The 21,771-nt window shown below is 34.2% G+C and overlaps 1 protein-coding gene across 7 annotated transcripts in view; it reads left to right on the top strand.

Annotated features, from left to right (window-relative positions):
- LOC106872300 (semaphorin-1A) overlaps nt 1-21,771 on the top strand; it is a 407,407-nt gene that overhangs the window by 343,474 nt on the left and 42,162 nt on the right. For 4 of the 7 annotated variants that reach the window (XM_014919257.3, XM_089348636.1, XM_014919249.3 and 1 more), the window contains exons 8-16: nt 115-203; nt 2,074-2,215; nt 5,165-5,258; nt 6,060-6,207; nt 7,412-7,533; nt 9,166-9,248; nt 11,746-11,956; nt 14,383-14,457; nt 16,232-16,296. In XM_014919257.3, the coding sequence (XP_014774743.1) occupies nt 115-203; nt 2,074-2,215; nt 5,165-5,258; nt 6,060-6,207; nt 7,412-7,533; nt 9,166-9,248; nt 11,746-11,956; nt 14,383-14,457; nt 16,232-16,296 (1,029 nt within the window). Of the gene's footprint in view, nt 1-114; nt 204-2,073; nt 2,216-5,164; nt 5,259-6,059; nt 6,208-7,411; nt 7,534-9,165; nt 9,249-11,745; nt 11,957-14,382; nt 14,458-16,231; nt 16,297-18,077; nt 18,105-21,771 lie in introns of all 7 variants that reach the window. The other 3 variants (XM_089348635.1, XM_014919241.3, XM_089348633.1) reach the window with 1 other exon arrangement.

Below are 21,771 nucleotides of genomic sequence, written 5' to 3'. Positions count from 1 at the left end.
CCGACTTATTACACCTTGCTGAAACAAATGAGGACAATAAAGAAAAAAAACCCACTATCACCTACAATAATAATGTTGACTAATGTTTTTTTTCTTTTATCCTTTCTTTTCCAGAACCTGACTTTGTCAGCACTTTTGCATATGGCGATAAAGTTTATTTCATTTATAGAGAAGCAGCTGTTGAAAACATAAACTGTGGGAAGGTATATTATTTTATCATACTTTTTTTTACTTCTTATTTTATTTTATTTTCTAACTGCTTTGGTGATGCTGTAACCCCTTAGCATTTAGCTTACTTTATGAAATGTAATACTTAGTTAGTCATATTGTATCAGTGCTGGTGCCACATAAAAAAAAATCAAGTCCACATAGTAAAGTGGGTGGCATTTGGAAGAGCATCCAGCTGTAAAAAAAAAAAAAAAACCATGCCAATACTGACCTTGCCTGTATTGGTGCCGCATAAAAAGCACTCAGTCCCTCTGCCGAGTGGTTGGTGTTATGAAGGGCATCCAGCTGTGAAGACCATGCCAAAACAGTGAAGCATGGTGCAGTCTTTCTGCCTAGCCAGCTCCTGTCAAACTGTCCATCTCATGCTAGCATGGAAAGTGGACACTAAATGATAATGATGATGTTAATGGTAATTGTCTTCAATGAACCATGTGTTATCTTGGAGCTTTCAGATTTCGATGATGTAATCATTTAGTTTTAGAATGACATTGCAAGGTAGGTGTGAGAGACCAAATCTGCCCTGTTTGAACATAAAGCATTTAATTATTAGTTCAAATCCTGGTGAAGCTGACTCTGCCTTTCAGTTTCCCCGGGTTAGAAATCATTAAAGTGTTTTCAAAATCTTGATATATGTGTGTGTGAGAGAGAGAGAGAGAAAGAGAGAGTGTGTGTGTGATATACAGTACATAAATAAATAATTAATGTAAAAATAGTGGTAACAAAGCCCATTGCAAAATACTACAATTTTTGTAAAATAAATTTCATCAACAAAATATTGAAGAATTTTTCTTTAAGCTACTTATTTTGTATTTCATCAAATTCCATCAAGAGGCAAAATAGATAAATATGAAAAATTCCTTTTTTGTTTTCCTTTTTACTTGAAAATTTACAAACGCATACTCTCATACACACACACACACACACACACACATGATCTCTCTCTCTCTCTCTCTCTCTCTTTCTTTCTCAGTCACCCTCACACACACACATATATATATATATACATTTCTATGTACTTTCAATATATTTTCCCTCTCCTTTCTCTCTTCCCTTCTTTTCATCTTCTTTCCTCAATATTGAAATGACATTTGCAGTTGTTTAATGAAACTAGGTTTTAGTGTAAGAAGATCTATTTTAGACATGTGTAGCCGCAGCTGGTCGGTAGTGCAAGGATAGATAGTGCATTTGCATAGTTTCTGACATATGCCTCCAAAACCATGTATTGTGAACAGAGAGAGAAAGAAAGAAAGATATCCTTCAAAAACATATTTGCACAAATGAATTTCAAAGAATTTCTGAATGAATGAACAAATACTTAATAGAATGTACTGAAATTTGTTTTGTATTGTCTTGATTTCTTTAGCCAGAAGGTGAAGGGGAGTACACTGCAGAAACGCTGTGGGTGTTTTATTTTGACAAAAGGAGTAGAATTGGATTTTATGTTTCAAAATTTCCAAAATATAGATTCACTTGAAAAGCAAGGTCACTTTATGATGCAGTTAAGATTTGAAGATATTTGATTGGTGCTTTAACCCTTTCAGTATCAACCTGGCTGAAACTGGTTCTGGCTCTGTAGTACAAATGTCTTGTTTTCATAAGTTTTGAATTAAAATCTTCCACCACACCTTAGTCACAATTTATGTTCCTAATTGATAACTAAGTTATTTTACTAAATTCTTTGTTATATTTACAGAGATCTCAAAATAAACACAGTAATAAATGGGTTAAAATACTGAAGATATTTGCTCATTATTGTTGTTGAATACGTCCTTACAGCTATATATGTATAGATTTGAATATTTCAAGACTTCATTGTTATGTAACCTTTGTTTTGTTCTATACTAGGTGGTTTTTTCTCGTATCGCTCGAGTTTGTAAAGCAGATCAAGGAGGTCTGAGGTCACTAGGTGGAATCTGGACAACTTTCTACAAAGCACGGTTAAATTGCTCAATTCCAGGAGAATTCCCATTTTACTTCAATGAAGTTGGTGAGTTACTACTGCTTTCTCTTCTTAAAAATATGTTGATATATCCTTTCAGAATGTTTTAAGTGGTCTTTTACTTTTAATCCGCCTATAGAAAACATCATACTAAGAAGGTATTTTGCCCTAAGTGTATCCCTAATCAAGCAAGCCTATAATTAAGGGCATTCATCTCATAGCTATCACATTTGTTTGTATTCCTCAAACTACAGTATCTAATATGTTCTTTACAAACTGGTAGATTGTAGTCTGAAAGTAATTTGCTTATTGTTTCTAGAAGTTCAAATGATCACATTGAGGCTTACTCATTGTCTATTTGAGTCATCTGCCGACCAGCAGCATAGTCTGCATGTCTGTAAAAGAGTTTGAACTGGCTTCTTGTTGAGTATCTGTTTAGTAAAAAGAAGGGTAAAGATCCCCTTCAGTCATGACTGACCATGGGGTTTCACCTAGAAAGTTACTCTCTGAGGCACAAGGTTGGGAAAGGCAAAGCTGAAACAGTTTGGCCCCAGTGACATTGCAACTCATTTCTACAAAAGAGTGAACTGGAGTAACATGAAATAAAGTGTCTTGCTCAAGAACACAACATAAAGCTAGTCAGGGAATCGAATTCACTACCTTACAATTGTGAGCCTGATGCTCTAACCACTGAGCTATGCACCCTCACTTAAACATACCCTGTCTATTTAGTACTAGGATATCAAAATGGTTGAGTGTGTGTTGTGACATCATTATGATCAAAGTTGATGTTGTGATATCACAGTATTAGCACAGCATGGAGATAGTGTTAGAATGTGTTACTCAGTATAAAGTAAAAGAATATCAAAATATTTAGATAGTTATGATGTTAAAATACATCAATGTGATAAAACAATATGACAGTAAAACGTTAAAGATATCACAGTTTAGGGACAAGTGTTATGGTATAATGTATTGTAGTATCATGTGTAAGGATTACAGCAATATTAAAGCCAGGGCTATAATGCCATAAAGTTTTATGAGAACTGGTGGAAGCATATCATCTGCTTCTCTCATTAAATACTTGAACTAGTGTTGTGCTATCATAAAATGTTAATATCACTTGCCTCATAACATAGCTAGTAAGTGTTATAACATGATATCATACGGTAATTTTATGCCAAGTGTGAGGATTATCAGGTTTTAAGTAAATGATATATACTCTAACCTGTTATAACATCAAATCTTTAGATATTCTATTGTAATATCAAAATGAGTGTTATGATATCATAAATGTATTTAATATAATTAACCTTAAGAGTTTGGTGTTGAAACAAATGTGATGGTATGATGAAGGTATGAAAAATTGATATAAAATTTATGAAACTATTGTAATTTTTTATTTTGCTATTAAAAAGCTGAACAAGTGTAGTTATACCACAAAATGTTATAAATATCAAGTATTAGGATATTATAAAGTTGAAACATATTTTGATTATTAATATGTATTATGCTATTGATTGTTAGAATATCACTATATTGTAGCAAGTGTTGCAACATCATTATTACATATAGTTATAAAAAAGTCATATTTTTATTAGATTTATGGGGTCAAATTTTACATAGATACTACTTTTTAAGGGCTGAGATTCATACTAGAATACAAAATACCATATCAGTCGCAAAAACCTAAATGAGCTCTTAAATAAGAAAAAAAATGCACAATGAAGTACAATAAAAAAGCTGATTTTGTGCATTAAAACACACATACTACTAAATAGTAACAAATATAAGGCAACATATCTTGGCTTAGTGGTTAGAGTGACGGGCTCACAATCATGAGGTTGTGTGTTCGATTCCTGGATCAGGCTGAGTGTTGTGTTCTTGAGCAAGACGCTTTATTTCATGTTGCTCTAGTCCACTCATCTGTAGAAATGAGTTGCAACATCACTGATGCCAAGCTGTATTGACCTTTGCTTTTCCCTTGGATGACATTAGTGGCGTGGAGTGGGAAGGCTGGTATGCGTGGTCTTCCATAAACAGCCTTGCCCAGACTTGCTCCTCGGAGGGGAACTTTCTAAGTGCAATCCCAATGGTCATCGATGACCAAAATGGATCTTTTGTTTGTTTTTTTAGAAGCTTCTTTACACTTATAATCACCACACTCTGCTGGTCTATTATCTGTGAAGAACTTGGAATGACTTCTACTTGTACCTGAACTTCCACCAGGGACACTTCGTCACCACTTCATATCTCTTTGGAGATACTCCTGATTCATTCTTACTCTCTCTCCTAAATTTTAGTAGCCATGTAGCTCTCCAACAACAAGAACCTGCTCTACCTCACTCCTGCTCTACCTCACTCCAGCTCTCATACCTTAACCTCCACTCCCATCTGCAATCATCTAGCATAAAGAAGCCCCCTGCTCTTCCTCAATAGTGCTAGTGGCACGGAAAAAGCACATTGTACATGTTGTAAGGTGGTTGGCGTGAGGGATGGCATCCAGCCATATAAACAATGCAGGACAGGCAATGGAACCTGATGCAGCCCCTTGCCTTACCAGTTCTGGTGAAACCATCCAATTCATGCCAGCATGGAAAACATGTTAAATGATGATGGTGATGATACTCAGTGATATGGTTACAAAAACAGAATTTATGCTACAATGAAATGTGTTATCATATAATGAAGTTAATTAACGAATTTATTATTTTGCATGTTTATAATAAAGAGGCTGTTAATGTTATGAAGTGCTAAAATATGAGAGTGTTACTATATAAAAATTTAGAATCTTGTAATATTTATAAGATGTGATAATATGTCACTATATAACAGTATTACTATATCATTATGACATAAACATAAGGTCATATTGTTTGAATGTTGCAGAACGAGATTAGGGATTCTTTTATGATATTGCTGTGATATGATGTATTTTTGAAGCATACAAATAACATGCAATGTATTTTTTTATTTCGTATTTTAATATCATTTCAGAACATGCAACTAATGTCTTAAGCGGGAACCATATCTCCTCTAGGAAATTTGATAAAAGTCATGATATCTTTTACGCAATATTCAATACACCCGAGTGAGTGTTGTATATTATTTTCATTTGTTTATTTTGTTTATTTCATTTTTATTTGAAAAGAGATGTCACAATATATTAACATGGACATAAGGTGCTAATGACAAGTTTATAATGAACTGAGACTCACAAGGAGATATTGTGACTACAGCCCTCTGTAAGCAGCCCCATGTCAGGGTGTTGTTGATGGAGAGGCATGAGTGAACATTATAAATCAACGACTAGGAGGAGTAAGGCGAGGAGAAGTTGCATGTCTTCATATTAGAAACATCAGCTCCATCTCCACTACTACATTCCTGCTGCTTTGTGCTGTGGTGTTGACAGGAATGTTGCATCATCTAACATTGATTTTCTGAAGATTCACATAGAACTAATTTCTAAAGAGATAAAAGTGATTTAAGCTGTTCTGATAAAAGACCACATTTAATCACATTTGGCAGGGGAAAAATATTCTATGGTATATACACAGCTTTTTATAAATGCTGTTATAATGGACATCACATTCAGTAAATACCCCAGCACCAGCTTGAAAGATAGAGTTAACTTTATTTTGTATCAAATAGGTATAACTTCAACCAGGCATCAAAGCCAAGTTGCTAACTGACCTCACTAGAAACATTTCTCCCACACTACGTCTGTCATGGTACAACTATACCATATATATTGATTTCTGTTACCATATTCTTTGTTCATCATTCTAACAGTTCATCTCTTTTAATATTTTCATCTTCCTCTCCCACCTTCATACACCTTTGATTTTTTTTGTTTTTTTTTTTATTTCTGTCTTTGCTCCTTCTCTCACAGGAATAGTGCCCCTGCTTCGGCTGTCTGTGCATTTTCCATGAAGCAAGTCATCAAGACATTTAAGGGTCGTTTCAAGGGTCAGAAATCAGCAGGCCACAACTGGTTGCCAGTCAGCAAAGATGAGACTCCAAATCCTCACCCGGAAGCGGTAAGAAATGATTTATTATTTTAATTTCATCAAAGATTAAATCCTGCAATGTTTCAATACTTTCTGGGATGTAGTAGGGGTCAATAAAACTGAATCCCATTCAAGTAGAAGGACTGACTTAATCAATATCTTTCCCAACAAAATGTGTGGAAGTTTGCCAATCTAAGGAATTGTTGTTGTTGTCGTTGCCGCTGTTCTTATTAAAGCAACAAACTGACAGAATCATTATTGTGCCAGACAAAATGTTTAGCAGCTTTTCTTCCAGATCTTTACATTCTTAGTTCAAATTCCTCTGATGCTGGCTTTGCTTTTCATCCTTTTAGAGTCAATGGAACAGGTGCCAATTAAGCACTGGGAGTCGATGAAATTAACTATCCCCTTCCCCCTAAAAAATTTAACTGAGCTGGCATGCTCAGTCAAACTGTCCAACCCATGCCAGCATGGACAATAGACGTTAAATGATAATGATGATGTGAGTGATAATTTGTAAACATTAGCAACACTCTGCCTGGATTTCTCACTGGTGATCAGGTGCAATCAATGTTTTTCAAGTATTCCTTCTCGCAGCTTGTTTGTCTGAAACTGTAGTTCTAGTCAAGCAAAAACCATCATCATCTTCATGACCATTGTTGTTCTTGTTCTTCGTGTTGTTAAGGTAGTGGGGAATACTAAGTTAATACCACCCACTAATTAGCCGGTTGTTTTTAGATTCAAAAGACCCATAATCAAAGGGATTCCAGTCATCAAAACATTTTGATTAAATCTTTTTGGCAGACATTTTGTCTAGAACTGCATTATTCAGTGTGCCATCCTTCCCACCATATTTTAAGATGGTTGGTCGAGATATCAGATGGATTTGGTCCTTAATTCTAGCAGCTCAAGCAATTGTATAGATTCTCCCTCGTTGGCCAAAAGCAGAAATTAGTTTAATCCTACCACAGTGAAACTCGTCTTCAGTCGTTAAAGTTAATATGATTAATATTCTGGGTTTGGTGAATGGAATCAACTATTGTCTTCCACAATTGGTTTTATGAATTTAATCAGACGTCATTATATAATCATCACTGTTGTAGATTTTCTAACTCTTGTGGTTGTTGTTGTCGCCTGATTTCCAAACCAATTAAAATATTTAAATTTTCCCTAAAAATGAAATGAATTTTTTTTTTTTTTTTTTTACATTCTTTTTTACTTTTTCTAAATTCAGTGCCAACAAAATTCAAAGCAAATTGATGATGAAACACTGAACTTCATCAAGTCTCATCCTCTAATGAATGATGCTGTACCAAGTCTTGGAGATCAACCGATTTTGGTTTATACTGGCTTCAAGTAAGTTTCCTTTTTCTTTTTTCTTTCTTTTTTTCCTTGTTGTTGATTTCATTATATTTTTTATTTATTGTTCATGAGTATGCAGATGGTCTTGTAAATTTAGCATCAAGCAATTAGTTATTGTATTATCATTAATGTGATTATTAGTGCTATTAATGAATAAATGACATTAGCCATTGGAAATCAAATTAACTGAAAATGCAGTGTAGACACACACACTACTGATGAAGTCAATAGTTTGTAAGATGATAATCTCATTAACAACCCCTCATATTAGGGATTTAGATATTTACATAAATAAGAAAGAAGTAAAAAAAAGAATCAACAATAAACTTCCATTGAATTATTCTGCTTATGGCAATTAATTCATTTTTAAGAGGATGGTGTCCGTTCCAATTAAGAATCTCCCACAATCATCTTTGTCATCATCATCATCACCATCATTTCAACATCCACTTTTCCATGCTTGTATGGGTCAGACTGAATTTGTTAAAGTAGATTTTCTACAGCCAGATGCCCTTTCTGTACCAGCTCCAACCTATATAATATTTTCCTGTGGCCAGACATAGTTTCACTGAGTACGGGAAATGAACAATGCTTATTTGCAACCATCATGTGTTTTCAAACATGCATTTATAATAAATGTTCCTTGCTGCAAACAGTAATTTTATGATTTACAAATGGGTCCCTTGATTGGATTTAAACCAGAGGCCTTTATTTCTTGAAGTCTCTTTTGATGTTGTATTATTTCTATTAATAGAATTTGCATTCAGAGAGATGTTGATGTGTTAGCAGTATACTTCAGCTGGTGCACCCACATTTGTATCTCATGGGTTGAGGGTGGAGGCATTTGGGCTTTACTGTATTATGTCAGTCCATTGCATAGAGGTACAGGTTAACAGTCAAGTACATCAACCCCACAACTTGACTGCTGCTTTATTTTCTTGAAGGTAAAGTCAGCTTTGATAGAATTTGAACTCAGAATGCATAGAACTTTTACCAAATATCCTAAGGTATTTTATCTAAAGCGCTGTCTCCAATAGTTTGAACTCTTCCAGCCAATAAAATCAAATCCTTAGTATTAAAAGGCATCAACTTGGTAGAGTTTTCCATTGGTCAGAGAAAATGCTTAGTGTCATTTCTTCCAACTCATTACATTGCAAGTTCAAATCTCATCAGGGCTCAATTTTGCCTTTCATCTTGTTGGGATTGATTAATTAAAATATCAGTCAAACATTGAGATTGATGTAACCAGCTTACTCCTTGCTTCAGAATAAAGAAGGAGTAAGTTGTACCAAAACTAGAAAGGAATTATAATTATTATTATTTGTAGCACTTTATGTTTTGAGCTCAAATCCTACCAAGGTCAGCTTTGCATTTCATCCATGTGAGGTTCATAAAATAGAGTACCAGTCAAGTACTTGCTAGCCATCTTTTTATGTACATCTCTAACCATCCCTTTTATTGTTTTCAAGATTTGAGGGGGCATTTGCTGCTATTTCTAGCAAGTTAAGCATCATCATATAGAGGCTTAATTGCGTGTTTGTGCTGCAAACTATGGTTTACAGACATCAGTTTCCGTGTTAGATTCTTATACTTAGTGATTTTTTTTTTTTACTTTTCTTTTTGCAGTTACAGATTCACTAGAGTTGCCGTACATCCACAGTACCAAGCAGTGGATGGTCGAAAATATGATATTCTCTTCATTGGTACAGGTAAGTACCTCACCGTTGGCATCATTGTGTAATCTTCTTTGTTACTATACTGAGGTCATTCACCATTATTATCTCCTTGTCCTCATCATCATCACAATCACACTCCTCAATATCATAATCAACAACACTAAACATCCCCAACCACCAAGCCACTGACCCATACCAGACCATGGACCATTTGGTACCAGGTTACGCAGAAAGAATAAATTTAAAATTTTCTTTCTATTTTTTGGCTATCACTGTCTACTGAGTAATTATGCATTAAATATATTATATACATAATATATATGTGTGTGTGTGTATATACATATATATATATATATATATATATTTGAAAAAATTTGTAAATGTACCACACGAGTAAGTAGATATTAAAGAGAAATAAAAATGAAAATGCCACTTTTGAAAAAATTTTTTGGGGTGTTTTAATTAATTTACTTTACATGTTTCAGTTTTTTTGAAAAACCTTATCAAAAATGAGTATAAAATATGTGAGAAGAGAGGAGGGCTATTAATAAGATAAAATTGGAATTAAAATTAAAAATGACATTCATAGTTTACTGTTATTTCTTGCACAACCACTCCTACAAAAAAAAGTCTTGACCACTATTTAATATACAAAAACAGATAGTAGTAATCTATTATCACAGTGATTTGGAATTACCATGCTTTCAAAAGGGAACGAAAGGATCACGTGCGCATGCAAGAAATAACAGTAAACTATGAATGTCATTCTTAATTTTAATTCCAATTTTATTTTATTAATAGCCCTCTTCACTTCTCACATATTTTATACTCATTTTTGATAAGGTTTTTCAAAAAAACCGAAACATGTAAAGTAAATTAATTAAAACACCCCAAAAAATATTTTTCAAAAGTGGCATTTTCATTTTTATTTCTCTTTAATATATATATATATATATATATGTATAATATATATAATATATATATAATATATATATAATATATATATAATATATATATATATATATATATATATATATATATATATATATATATATATATATATATATATATATAGGCTAATCCAAGGGCATTAAAAAACGAAACGAGAAGACAACAAAAGCCAGTTTGGATGTGCATAGTCATCATCATCATCATCATCATCGTTTAATGTCCGCTTTCCATGCTAGCATGGGTTGGACGATTTGACTGAGGACTGGTGAGACCGGATGGCAACACCAGCCTCCAATCTGATTTGGGAGAGTTTCCACAGCTGGATGCCCTTCCTAACGCCAACCACTCAGAGAGTGTAGTGGGTGCTGTTACGTGTCACCCGCACGAAGGCCAGTCAGGCGGTACTGGCAACGGCCACGCTCAAAATGGTGTATTTTATGTGTCACCCGCATAGGAGCCAGTCCAGGGTACTATATTGAATTGATGCTCAGTGAAAGTTTAAGATGGAATAAAAATAGGAATAGAAATGACATTTTGAGCATGGCTTTTTGTCAGATGGAGGAAAAGTTCCAGAGAAGAGGCAAAGGAGGAAGTTAGTGATAGGTAGAAAATGTGGTTTTTGAAGGCAGGAGAGTGCAAAAAATGGCCATTGTGAGTGTATGTGTGTGTGTGTGTATATATATACATACATGTACAAGGGTTGAACAGAAAGAGCTTTGCAGCTATCGAATGAACTTAGTGGGATAGTGCAAAAATGAAATGGAGAAACTTCTATATATATATATATATATATATATGCTTTGCAATAGTGTCTGGGAAAGTTCCCTACACAAATCCGAGTGTTACAGAACACTGAATGTCCCAGACCAGGTAAGACAACTCACTTCAGATGACTGAGAATGGTACATATTGATATTTTTCCCTTATTGTGACTTATCAATACCATGTACTCAGATCATCTTGAAACAAAATAAACCACTGTTCTGGGACTTATATGCAAATAGAGTGAAGTCTATTTGCTGATGTGCTCTGGCACAGCACATGTGAAAGAAATTAATATATATCATAATTAAATCATATACTGTGTATAATAATCAAATTATATATTATATATAATTATTGAATTACATATTATGTAGTCTGGTATGTTTCTGCATGATTCTCATGATCCAAAGAAAATTTGTCTTGCATGAAACTAGTCCAAAAGCCTGAGGACTGTTGCTCAAACCCCATCATTTTTATTTTCTTCATTTCACAATATTTTTCCTCTTTCTGTTTTCTTTTTTCCTTCTTTCTTCATTTTCTTTTTTTCCTTTTTTTTTTTTTTTTTGTTTCTCTGTTTCTCCTAATTTAATAAAGATATTTGTAATGTTTCTAAAATGTGTTTTGAACTATCATTCTCCTCATGTATAAGCATGCATCATGTACTTGAAGAAAATAAGTTAGTAGTACACAAATACAAAGCATATTTGAGCTTTTTTTTTTTTAATTTATCATATGTTTTTGTTTTTTGTTTATCTCACTATTCTCTTTACCTCCCTCTCCTTTCACACATCACTTCCTTGTCTGTCCCTTTCAGATGATGGTCATGTTTTGAAAGTGGTGAACATTGACCAAGGGAAAAAAGTCCGAAGCATTGTCATCGAAGAAATAAAGGTTTTCCACCATGGAGCCAAAGTGGAAGGTTTAGAAGTGTATCATAATTTTGGAATGGAGAAACTTGTTATCGTATCAAGTGACGATATTGTATCAATACCTTTACATCGGTGCCATGAGAAGAAATCTTGCAAGTGAGTAGTAGTCGCTTTTTTTTTTTTCTCCTTGTTGCAAATATAATTAATTCTTTATGCCAAATTGCTGGTCTTGTGCCTATGTTGGAAACTACAACATAAGTTTGTATCAAACAGCTACTGTCTTCTGTAGGATAAATTCATCTGTCTCTGGAGTGTATAGTGAAGACTGATAGATCTTTCTCTGTTTATTGACTGTGGCAGAAGAGGCCACATGGTGAATGTGTCTGAAAGGCCTGGAGACCAACACTTTCTTCTGTGGCCAAGCTCTCGTCAATTTCTTCAGGTATCATTTGAAGAGGAAGGTGAGAGTTGAGAGGGTAGTGAGTGATGCCTTCTAGTGTTTTTTATTGAAAGGTGGGTGAGAATGGCAAGACTGGTGAGGCTGAACAGGCCTATTATGAATATGTTTTATGAAGTAGGAGGAAAGAAACAAACTGGAAAATAACACTGCTCATGCTTTGGAGATGGTAGAGTAACCCAAGAATTTTAATTTAGGGGTTTTTCTTGAATTTCCCTAAGTGGACTGCCCCATTATTGGAGATGCTATTTATTTACTTATCTAAGTTCATTTATATATATATATATATATATACCGCTTGACTGGCCTTGTAGGGTTTTCGAGCGAGATCGTTGCCAGTGCCCCTGGACTGGCTCTTGTGCGGGTGGCACATAAAAGACACCATTTCGAGTGTGGCCGTTTTCGTGCGGGTGACACGTAAAAGCACCCACTACACTCTCTGAGTGGTTGGCGTTAGGAAGGGCATCCAGCTGTAGAAACTCTGCCAAATTAGATTGGAGCCTGGTGTTGCCATCCGGTTTCACCAGTCCTCAGTCAAATCGTCCAACCCATGCTAGCATGGAAGGCGGACGTTAAACGATGATGATGATGATTATTGTTGTGTCTTCTTTTGATTGATGTAAACCCCACCTTAGTGTGTATTATATTTTGTTCTTAGTGACCAGTAAAAGAAAATATTATTATCAAGGCAGCAAGCTAGCAAGACCATTTGCACACCAGGCAAAATGCTTAATGGCGTTTCATCTGTCTTTACATTCTGAGTTCAAATCCTGCTGAGGTCAGCTTTGCTTTGCATCCTTTCGAGGTCAATAAAATAAATAGTACCTTCTGAGTATTGGGTCAATGTAATCAACTAACCCCTTCCCCAAAATTTCAGACTTTGTGCCTAAAGTAGAAAGAATTATTACTATTATTATTATTATTAGTAGTAGTAGTAGTAGTAGTAGTAGTAGTAGTAGGTGGTGAGCTGGCAGAATCGTTAGCATGCTGGATGATATGCATAGCGGTATTTTGCCTGTCTTTACGTTTTAAGTTCAGATTCTGTTGAGGTTTCCTTTGCCTTTCATCCTTTCGGGGTCGATAAATTAATTACCAGTTGCGTACTGGAGTTGATCTAATCGACTGCCCCCCCCCCCCATCTAAGGCAGCAAGCTGCCAGAATCGTTAGCATGCCAGGCGAAATGCTTAGCGGTATTTCGCCCATTGCTACGTTCTAAGTTCAAATTCCACTGTCGTCGACTTTGCCTTTCATCCTTTTGGGCTCGATTAATTAAGTACCAGTTACACACTGGAGTCAATGTGATCGATTTAATCCCCTCCTCCAAGCGCAAAAAACTTAATCCCCCCCCCCCCCTGTAGCAAAAATTTGAAATCATCATCATCACCACCATCATGCATGTCAATACAGAAGCAGACCTAGTAAGTGGGTTGTGTTAACCTACTCAACTTTCTATCTTAATCTATTGACTGTTGGGTTCATCTCTTGTCTTTCTGTGCCTCATTATCATTATTGTGATTTTCTTTCTCTTTTCCTTTTTTTCTTTTACTCACCTCATCTGTTGCTTCATTTTCTCTCATTTATTCATGCATTATTTGACATACTTCATACACTTTTTACCTTCATTTGCAATATTTTTCATTCCTTTGTATTTTCTTTCTTTCTCTCCTTCTCCCTTGGTTTTTTTTTCTCACTCTCTCTCTCTCTTTCTCCTAACATTCATTTGTTCATACTTTTTTTCCTTATTACTAGTTCTCCCACTTCTTCCTCTTCCTCCTCCTCCTCCTCCTCCTCCAACTGTAGCTGTGTTCAAAACTTCATTTTCCTCTTTCATCCTGTGACCAACATCCAATTAATGATGATACATGTAATGCTTCCAATATGCCAGCCTATGTATGACGTGTGTGTGTGTGTGTGTGTATGTCTATAGATGTGTATGGATATGTGAGTGTGTGTGTATATGTGTATAGATGTGTATGAATATGTGCGTGTGTGTGTGTATATGTGCATAGATGTGTATGAATATGTGCGTGCGTATGTAAATGGATGTTATGTTGTATTGCTGTTTTTCTGCTTTCATTTTCATTACTTTCTTGATATGTATATATGCATATTATCATTATACAGGGAATGTGTGGCCCTACAAGATCCATATTGCTCCTGGCTAGATGGCAAGTGTTCAGCTTTTACAAGTCAAGGAGAGTAAGTCATTTAAAATTTATCTCTTTTTGTTTCTTTTCTTTCTTTATAGCCAACTTCTTCTAGTTTATATGCTCTGTTCAGTTATTTCCATTGATATAGACATGCAGATCAATCGATAGATAAATAGATACGCTAACACACATACATTCACATACAATGAATACAATAGAATGGTGAATAGATATGAATCTAGATTGACAGATAGGGGACCATATATATATAGTCAATACATGGTGAAAGCTTATAAGCTTACTATTATATTTACGATATATATATATATGTATATATATATATATATATATATATATATATATATATATATGTATATATGTGTATATATATATATATATATATATATATGTATATATATGTATATATATATATATATATATATATATATATATATATATATATATATATATATATATATGTATATATATGTATATATATATATATATATATATATATATGTGCATCAGCATGGCCGCAGCTCTGAGCTGAAACTTTGAAATGAAAATATATATATATATATATATATATATATATATATATATATATATATATATATATATATATATATGTATATATATATATATATGTATATATGTATATATATATATATATGTATATATGTATATATATATATATATGTATATATATATATATATATATATATATATATATATATATATATATATATATATATATATATATATATATATATATATATATACACACATATATATATATAACTGGAAGATGATGATGTACTATTTTACGTCTCTGACATTCTCGCTGCTTGCAGTCATTCTGTCAACAAATAGATGAATAGAGGCACTCAATTGGTGGTTTATGGAAGAATAAGACTGTTGAATTGCCAATTTTTCATTGGTCTGCTTACGTTGGCAATTTAGGACTTGTGGACTATTGATGGGTTAGAATAAGGGTATTTATGTAGAAATAATCTGTCTACCTGCCAACAGTCATTGCAGTGCTAGGCAGAGAAAATTACTGCTGTGTGATGTTTAAACAGGTGTCTTTAGCTAATGTTCTGTGCAGGTTATGATAGAAATATTAACTGGGTTAATATTTTAGATTTCTTGTTTAACATTTTGAAAGAATGAGTTAAAATGTGACATTTTGCTGTCAAGCATGGGTAGCATCTCTTAGAGCCATTAGAAATATAGAATTGCATTTTTGACAATGCTGCAGCTTATCTAGATGTTGGTGATGTCACTATCCTTCAAACTCTGCTCATATTGGGAAGAAAATCTGGTACTATCTCTGGTTCTAAACTAGTTAGAGTGCTGTATCTATCTCCTTGTAAATATACTTTTTGAGTGGCCAATGCATTTCCCCTCAGTACCATCCAGTTGTTATCTTTGTTCTGTATATGATCACCTTTGAGAGCCACTTCGTGTTATGTGGTCAGAACATGGTATTTTTGAAATGGCATTTTAGTGGTTGTGGTGTTTTTGTTTGTATGATTTGAATTATGGTTGGATATTTGAGAAGTGATATTGAAATGACCATAGCTAACTTTAATGTTCTCATCAAAGAACTTATGATGTGTTAAAAGGAAAATGAAGAACATGTTTGTGTGCGTGTGCAATATGTGTGCGTCTGAAATATCTACTTTTGTGTGTATATGTGTGTAAAGTACATCTAAAATATCTAAATTTGTTCTTTGTTTTCCACACACTTCCATTTTCTTTGTCTCTTTGGCCCATTTTTAATTTGTTTAATCCTTCGTTTATTTTTTTTTTACCTCCAGAATTTCTCAAATTCAGGACATCCGTTATGGCTTCCATGCACGATGTGAAGAAGAAGAAATAAATGGTGAGAGATTAATAGAAATGGCATTGGTATTTACCTGAGAAAAGAGAAAAATATCAAATATATTTCTTTCTCTTTTTCTATTTCCCTTCCCTTGTCTCTCTCTCAACGTTTCATTTAATTTCCTGCTGCTACATCCCAAATTTTTTTTTTATATTCCTTCAAGAATGCATAAATCTACTCACATGCACACACACACACACACACACACACACACACACACACATAACTGTAACACAGGGTTTTTGAAACCCAGTTTTGACTCTTTTTCTTACTTCACTATAAATGCTTTTGTGAAAGGCATCAATATCACATAATCTGAAAGCGTCTCCTTCCCATGTACACTCCATTGTCTTGGCACCACTGAAAATATACATATAAGCATGAGTGGAGTTGTGTGACTTCTGAACATTTTCTTACAACATGTGGTTTCTTGTTCAATCCTCCAATGAAGCACATTGGGCATATATCTTCTTGCACAGCCACATGTCAACCCAAACCTTGTGAGTGAAATTTGGTAGCCAGAAACTGTACAGAAGCTTGTCTAAATAGTAGACTATACATATTCTTGGATGGTACATGTAATCTGTTTCCCATCATCATCGTCATCATTTAACGTCTGTTTTCCATGCTGGCATGGGTTAGACGGTTTGACTGGAACTGGTAAGCTGGAGAGCTGCACCAAGTTCCAGTCTGATTTGGCATGGTTTCTACAGCTGGGTGCTCGAGGACTTTAATGGAATCCACTCTATTACAAGCATTTGGGACAGAGCTCCTTTATCTCTCAGTTAAATGTTTACTCGCATACACAGGTGTACTGGCTGAATGCTAAACCTATTCTTGGGTAACCTTCTTTATCAGAGTCTGGTCACATGCATAAACGTGCACTTACACTCTTGTGCTTTCTGGAATGCATGTATATCCCAGCATGCATGTGTACTCATCCTCCTAGAAATAGGTGCCAAATCACTCTCTACCACCTAAAATAAAATTAAAAGGTGGAAGGACATTTGATAATGTAATTTTCAATACTTGAAAATAAGCTGTGATGGTTATTGTCACAATACCTTTTAAGATTGGATGTATCCAGTCAACATTAATGTGGTACTAGACAACAGCAAGCATGTGTGTGCACACACACTCACACATGCACACACATACACACACACTTATATTTGCTCAGTATGTATAACACAGTACACTATTTACTAATGTTAGGGCAGTGGAGGTGTCATGGCCCAGTGGTTAAAGCAGCGGACCCGCGGTCATAGGATCACGGTTTCGATTCCCAGGCCGGGCGTTGTGAGTGTTTATTGAGCGAAAACTCCTAAAGCTCCATGAGGCTCCGGCAAGGGATGGTGATGAACCCTTCTGTACTCTTCCACCACAACATTCTCTCACTCTTACTTCCTGTTTCTGTTGTGCCTGTATTTCAAAGGGTCAGCTTTGTCACACTGTTTCACGCTGAATATCCCCGAGAACTACGTTAAGGGTACACGTGTCTGTGGAGTGCTCAGCCACTTGCACGTTAATTTCACGAGCAGGCTGTTCCGTTGATCGGATCAACTGGAACCCTCGACGTCGTAAGTGATGGAGTGCCAACAACAACAACAACAATGTTAGGGCAGCTATTCTCAAACCTAACTGAACTAGCAAACACTATTAAACACATCTCGAATACACACATACACATATTTAAATCGGGCAAACCCTCACTATGCAGCTGGTATTTAAATCTTGTTTCTCCTTTAAATCTTCTCTTCTTTCTTCTATTAACACTGCAGTCTACCACCTGGGAAGCCTCCCAAACAGTGAGTCTCCATCCATTCTCTTTTTTATCAACTCCTTAGTTACTTATTATTATCATTATTATTATTATTATTATTATAATTATTTATGTTCCCCAACAACCACTTTGAGTTTTGACTAGTTCTGTGTATTATCATTATTATTATTATTATTATTTTTATTTTCACTTTGTTGTCCTTTTATAGCTCCCATCTACCTCCCAGTTCTTTCTTGCCTGTTTATATATGTCTTAGTTTAGATAATTTACCATTCTGATGCTTATTAGTCTGTAATTGTATTTTTCAGTTTTTTTTTGTTGGTTTTTTTTTTTTTTCTTTTTTCTTTATTTGCTGTATATTTCGTTCTGTTGTCGTTGCTTCTTTTCTGTAAGTTTGCTGTTTGTTATTTTCTGAATGGTTTCGGTCATTATATATACTTTCACATGATGGATGTCATACTACATCTAGCAATTAATGTCACTGTTCTGCTGTCTTTGGATTTCTTTTCTGTTACTTTATATATATATATATATATATATATATATATATATATATATATATATATATATATTTTCACGACAAGCTCCAAGTAGAGCTAGTTTTTTTTTTTTATTTACTATAGCGATCAAGGTAATTTCACTCCCTCTTTTCCTGCCTCCTACCACACCTTATTATCTGGCATCTAGATGTAAACATATAATTGTAGTAAATATTTATGTGTGTTTGTATGTGAATAGTCACATGGTAAGAGGCTGCCATTCCATTAGCAACAACCAATTCAAAAGTAGTCTTGGGCATAGACTCAGCTGGTTGACTATCTCTTTGGCTACATATTGACACTCACTCGCTCTCTCCCCACCCACTCACACACACACACAGACACACATTGTTTTAGTTGTTTTTATACTTTTGTACAAAACTTCAAAAGCGCTCAAAAGGTTTGTAGAATTTATGACAAGTCAATCAAGCGAAACATTTCAGTATGAGAAAATAATCCTGTTCATCTACATACTCACATGCTTGCACACACACACACACACACACACACACACACACACACACACACACACACACACACACACACACATTGTGTGTGCATTTTTAGTCTATGATCTGTAATAACTTTTGTGCCACTTGTTGTTGAGCTTTTCAGACAGTTGTTCAGTTTACTTTGACCCCATTGGTTTATGTATACTAGAATTAGAATTCCTGTGTCCCGAAATTTTTAATTAAGAAGTAGTTACGGGGAGACAGTTTTGAAATGAAAGAAAAAAAAAAATGAATAAATAATAATTAGGTGATTAAATAAGCAGGTGTGATATTGTTTCATAAAATTGTCATGATTAGTGGTTAGACCGTATAAAGCGAAAAAAAAAAAATGGCAAGTACCAAAGGAAGAAAGCTATGTCGGTGGAGAATGTTGTTATGATTTTATTGATAAAAATTTTTTTAAAAAAAACCCCACTTATAATTCTTTTTAGGAGCAGTTGATCTTGAAGCACATACAGCTATATATAGTAGCATATCAGTATTGTGTTGGAAAACCTTTTCAATAGAAAAAGTGAGAAGTAGGACACCTGTCACACCTACAGATGTGGGTTTGTGTCGCACCAGGTAGTTTTTGACATTTTCAGTTCAAAGGTGATATGATATGTGCTTCAAGATCCACTGTTTCTAAAATAGAATTATTTCATGTTATATCAAAAGTTTATAAAATCCTCATGACAACAACAAAATAATCAATAATGGGTTGGAGTCATCCTAGAATCTGAGTTAATAAAGTTTTGAAATCAAGTAAGTCCATGTGATATTAGGATAGGTGAATTGTGAGGTCTGAAAAATACTGAGCAATACTGGGTAGATCACCTTTGATCTTAGGTTTGTTGGGTAAGTTTAATGTAAGGATGAACAATAATAAGTAGATAGAACTATAGTTGGAAAGAGTAAGGGTGCATGGCTTAGTGGTTACAGTGTTGAACTCCTGATTGTAAGATTGTGGTTTCCATTCCTGGACTGGGCGATGTGTTGTGTTCTTGAGCAAAACACTTCATTTCACAATGCTCCAGTCTGCCCAGCTAGAAAAAATTAGTAATCCTGCATCAGACCGATGCCTCATCCAGGGAGGTAAAAATACATCAGAGAAACCAGGAAATAGGCCTTCTGCGTCCTACAGAGTAATGTGGAGTTACCCTAAATTTGGAAGGTAGGAGTTAGTTAATTAAAAATTCACTTATTACATCAGCACAAGGCTACAAGTTTTCGAGTCAAGAGCACTTGACTAGTGCTTTATTGACCAGGAAGGATAAAAGGTAAAATTTACCTGTGCAGGATTTGAACTCAGACCATAAAGAATGTGGGCAAATACTACAAGGCATTTTGTCAGACACTCTAATGATTCTACCAGTGCACCACCCTCAGGTCATTAAATGTTAATTTCAAATTTTGGCACAAGGCCAGCAATTTCGGGGGTGTTGGGTAAGTTGATTACATCAACTCCAATGTTCTAATGGTACTTAGTGTATCGATCCTCAAAGAGTGAAAGACAAAGACAACCTCAATAATATAAACTCCGGAATGTAAAGATAGACAAAGTGTCGCTAAGCATTTTGCCCAGCATGCCAACAATTCTGCCAGCTTGCTGTCTTACAGATAATTAAATATTAATACTTATTAATTTTTTTGATGGGGGTGTCTATATTTAATTCTCTCTATTCTTATAATTTTTTTTTAATCCTCTTTCTCTCTTTTCCTTCATAATCTATTTTACATCAGATCACTAATATTTATGTCTCAATTTCTCTCTCCCACTTCCTCTCCCCATATCTATCTATCTATATATATATACATACACACATATACAACACTTAGGCACATTCATGCAGTAATGTTTGAGTGGAAAGCCATCATGAATATTTATATATATATATATATATATATATATATATATATATATATATATATACATACATACATACATGTGTCTGAGACATAAAACCTTAAGATCTCTAAATATAGTTTCACTTTACTATGAGTAGAAGTGATGGGCAAAATAAATTCCTTTGTATAATTTATTTCTTCTATAAAACTCATCAATCTTTCTTTTTGACTTCAATATTTTGTTGGGTATGTTTATTCAAGTCCACCCTTCACACATGTGTTTTCTTAACTGCTTTCGTTTTTCTCTTCATAATTTTTCCTTACACAAAGAAAGGCTGCTGTTAGTACTCTGTTTATCATCATCATCATCATCATCATTATTATTATTATTATTATTATTATTATTATTATTATTATTATTATACTCTTGGTCTTTATCTTTTCCTTATTATATCTCCTCTTTTACTGCCTTTCTTTTCTTTCAGTGCCAATATCCTATCATTTTTTTTCTTTTTTTCTTCCTTATCCTTTTTGTTGTTTTACCCACTGTCCTCCACAATATTTTTTTTTTTTTACGTATTTGTATTTATATCCTTTATTTAAAAACAAAAACAAAACAAAAATCATTTATGTTGTGTCTTTGTTATGATGTTGATGATGTCAGAAACGGGGGTCAACTGATTGACTATGTCCTTCTCAAAATGTTGGTCTGATGTCATTGTGTGAAATCATTATTTTCTTTGATGATGATCATCATGGTAATATTGATCATAATTAATGTTGTCATTATTATTGATTAATTTTCACACTATTT

Source organism: Octopus bimaculoides, chromosome 3 (genome assembly GCF_046866305.1).
Source record: "Octopus bimaculoides isolate indiv1 chromosome 3, ASM4686630v1, whole genome shotgun sequence".
NCBI lineage: Eukaryota > Metazoa > Mollusca > Cephalopoda > Octopoda > Octopodidae > Octopus > Octopus bimaculoides.
This window is presented reverse-complemented; position numbering and strand designations above follow the sequence as displayed.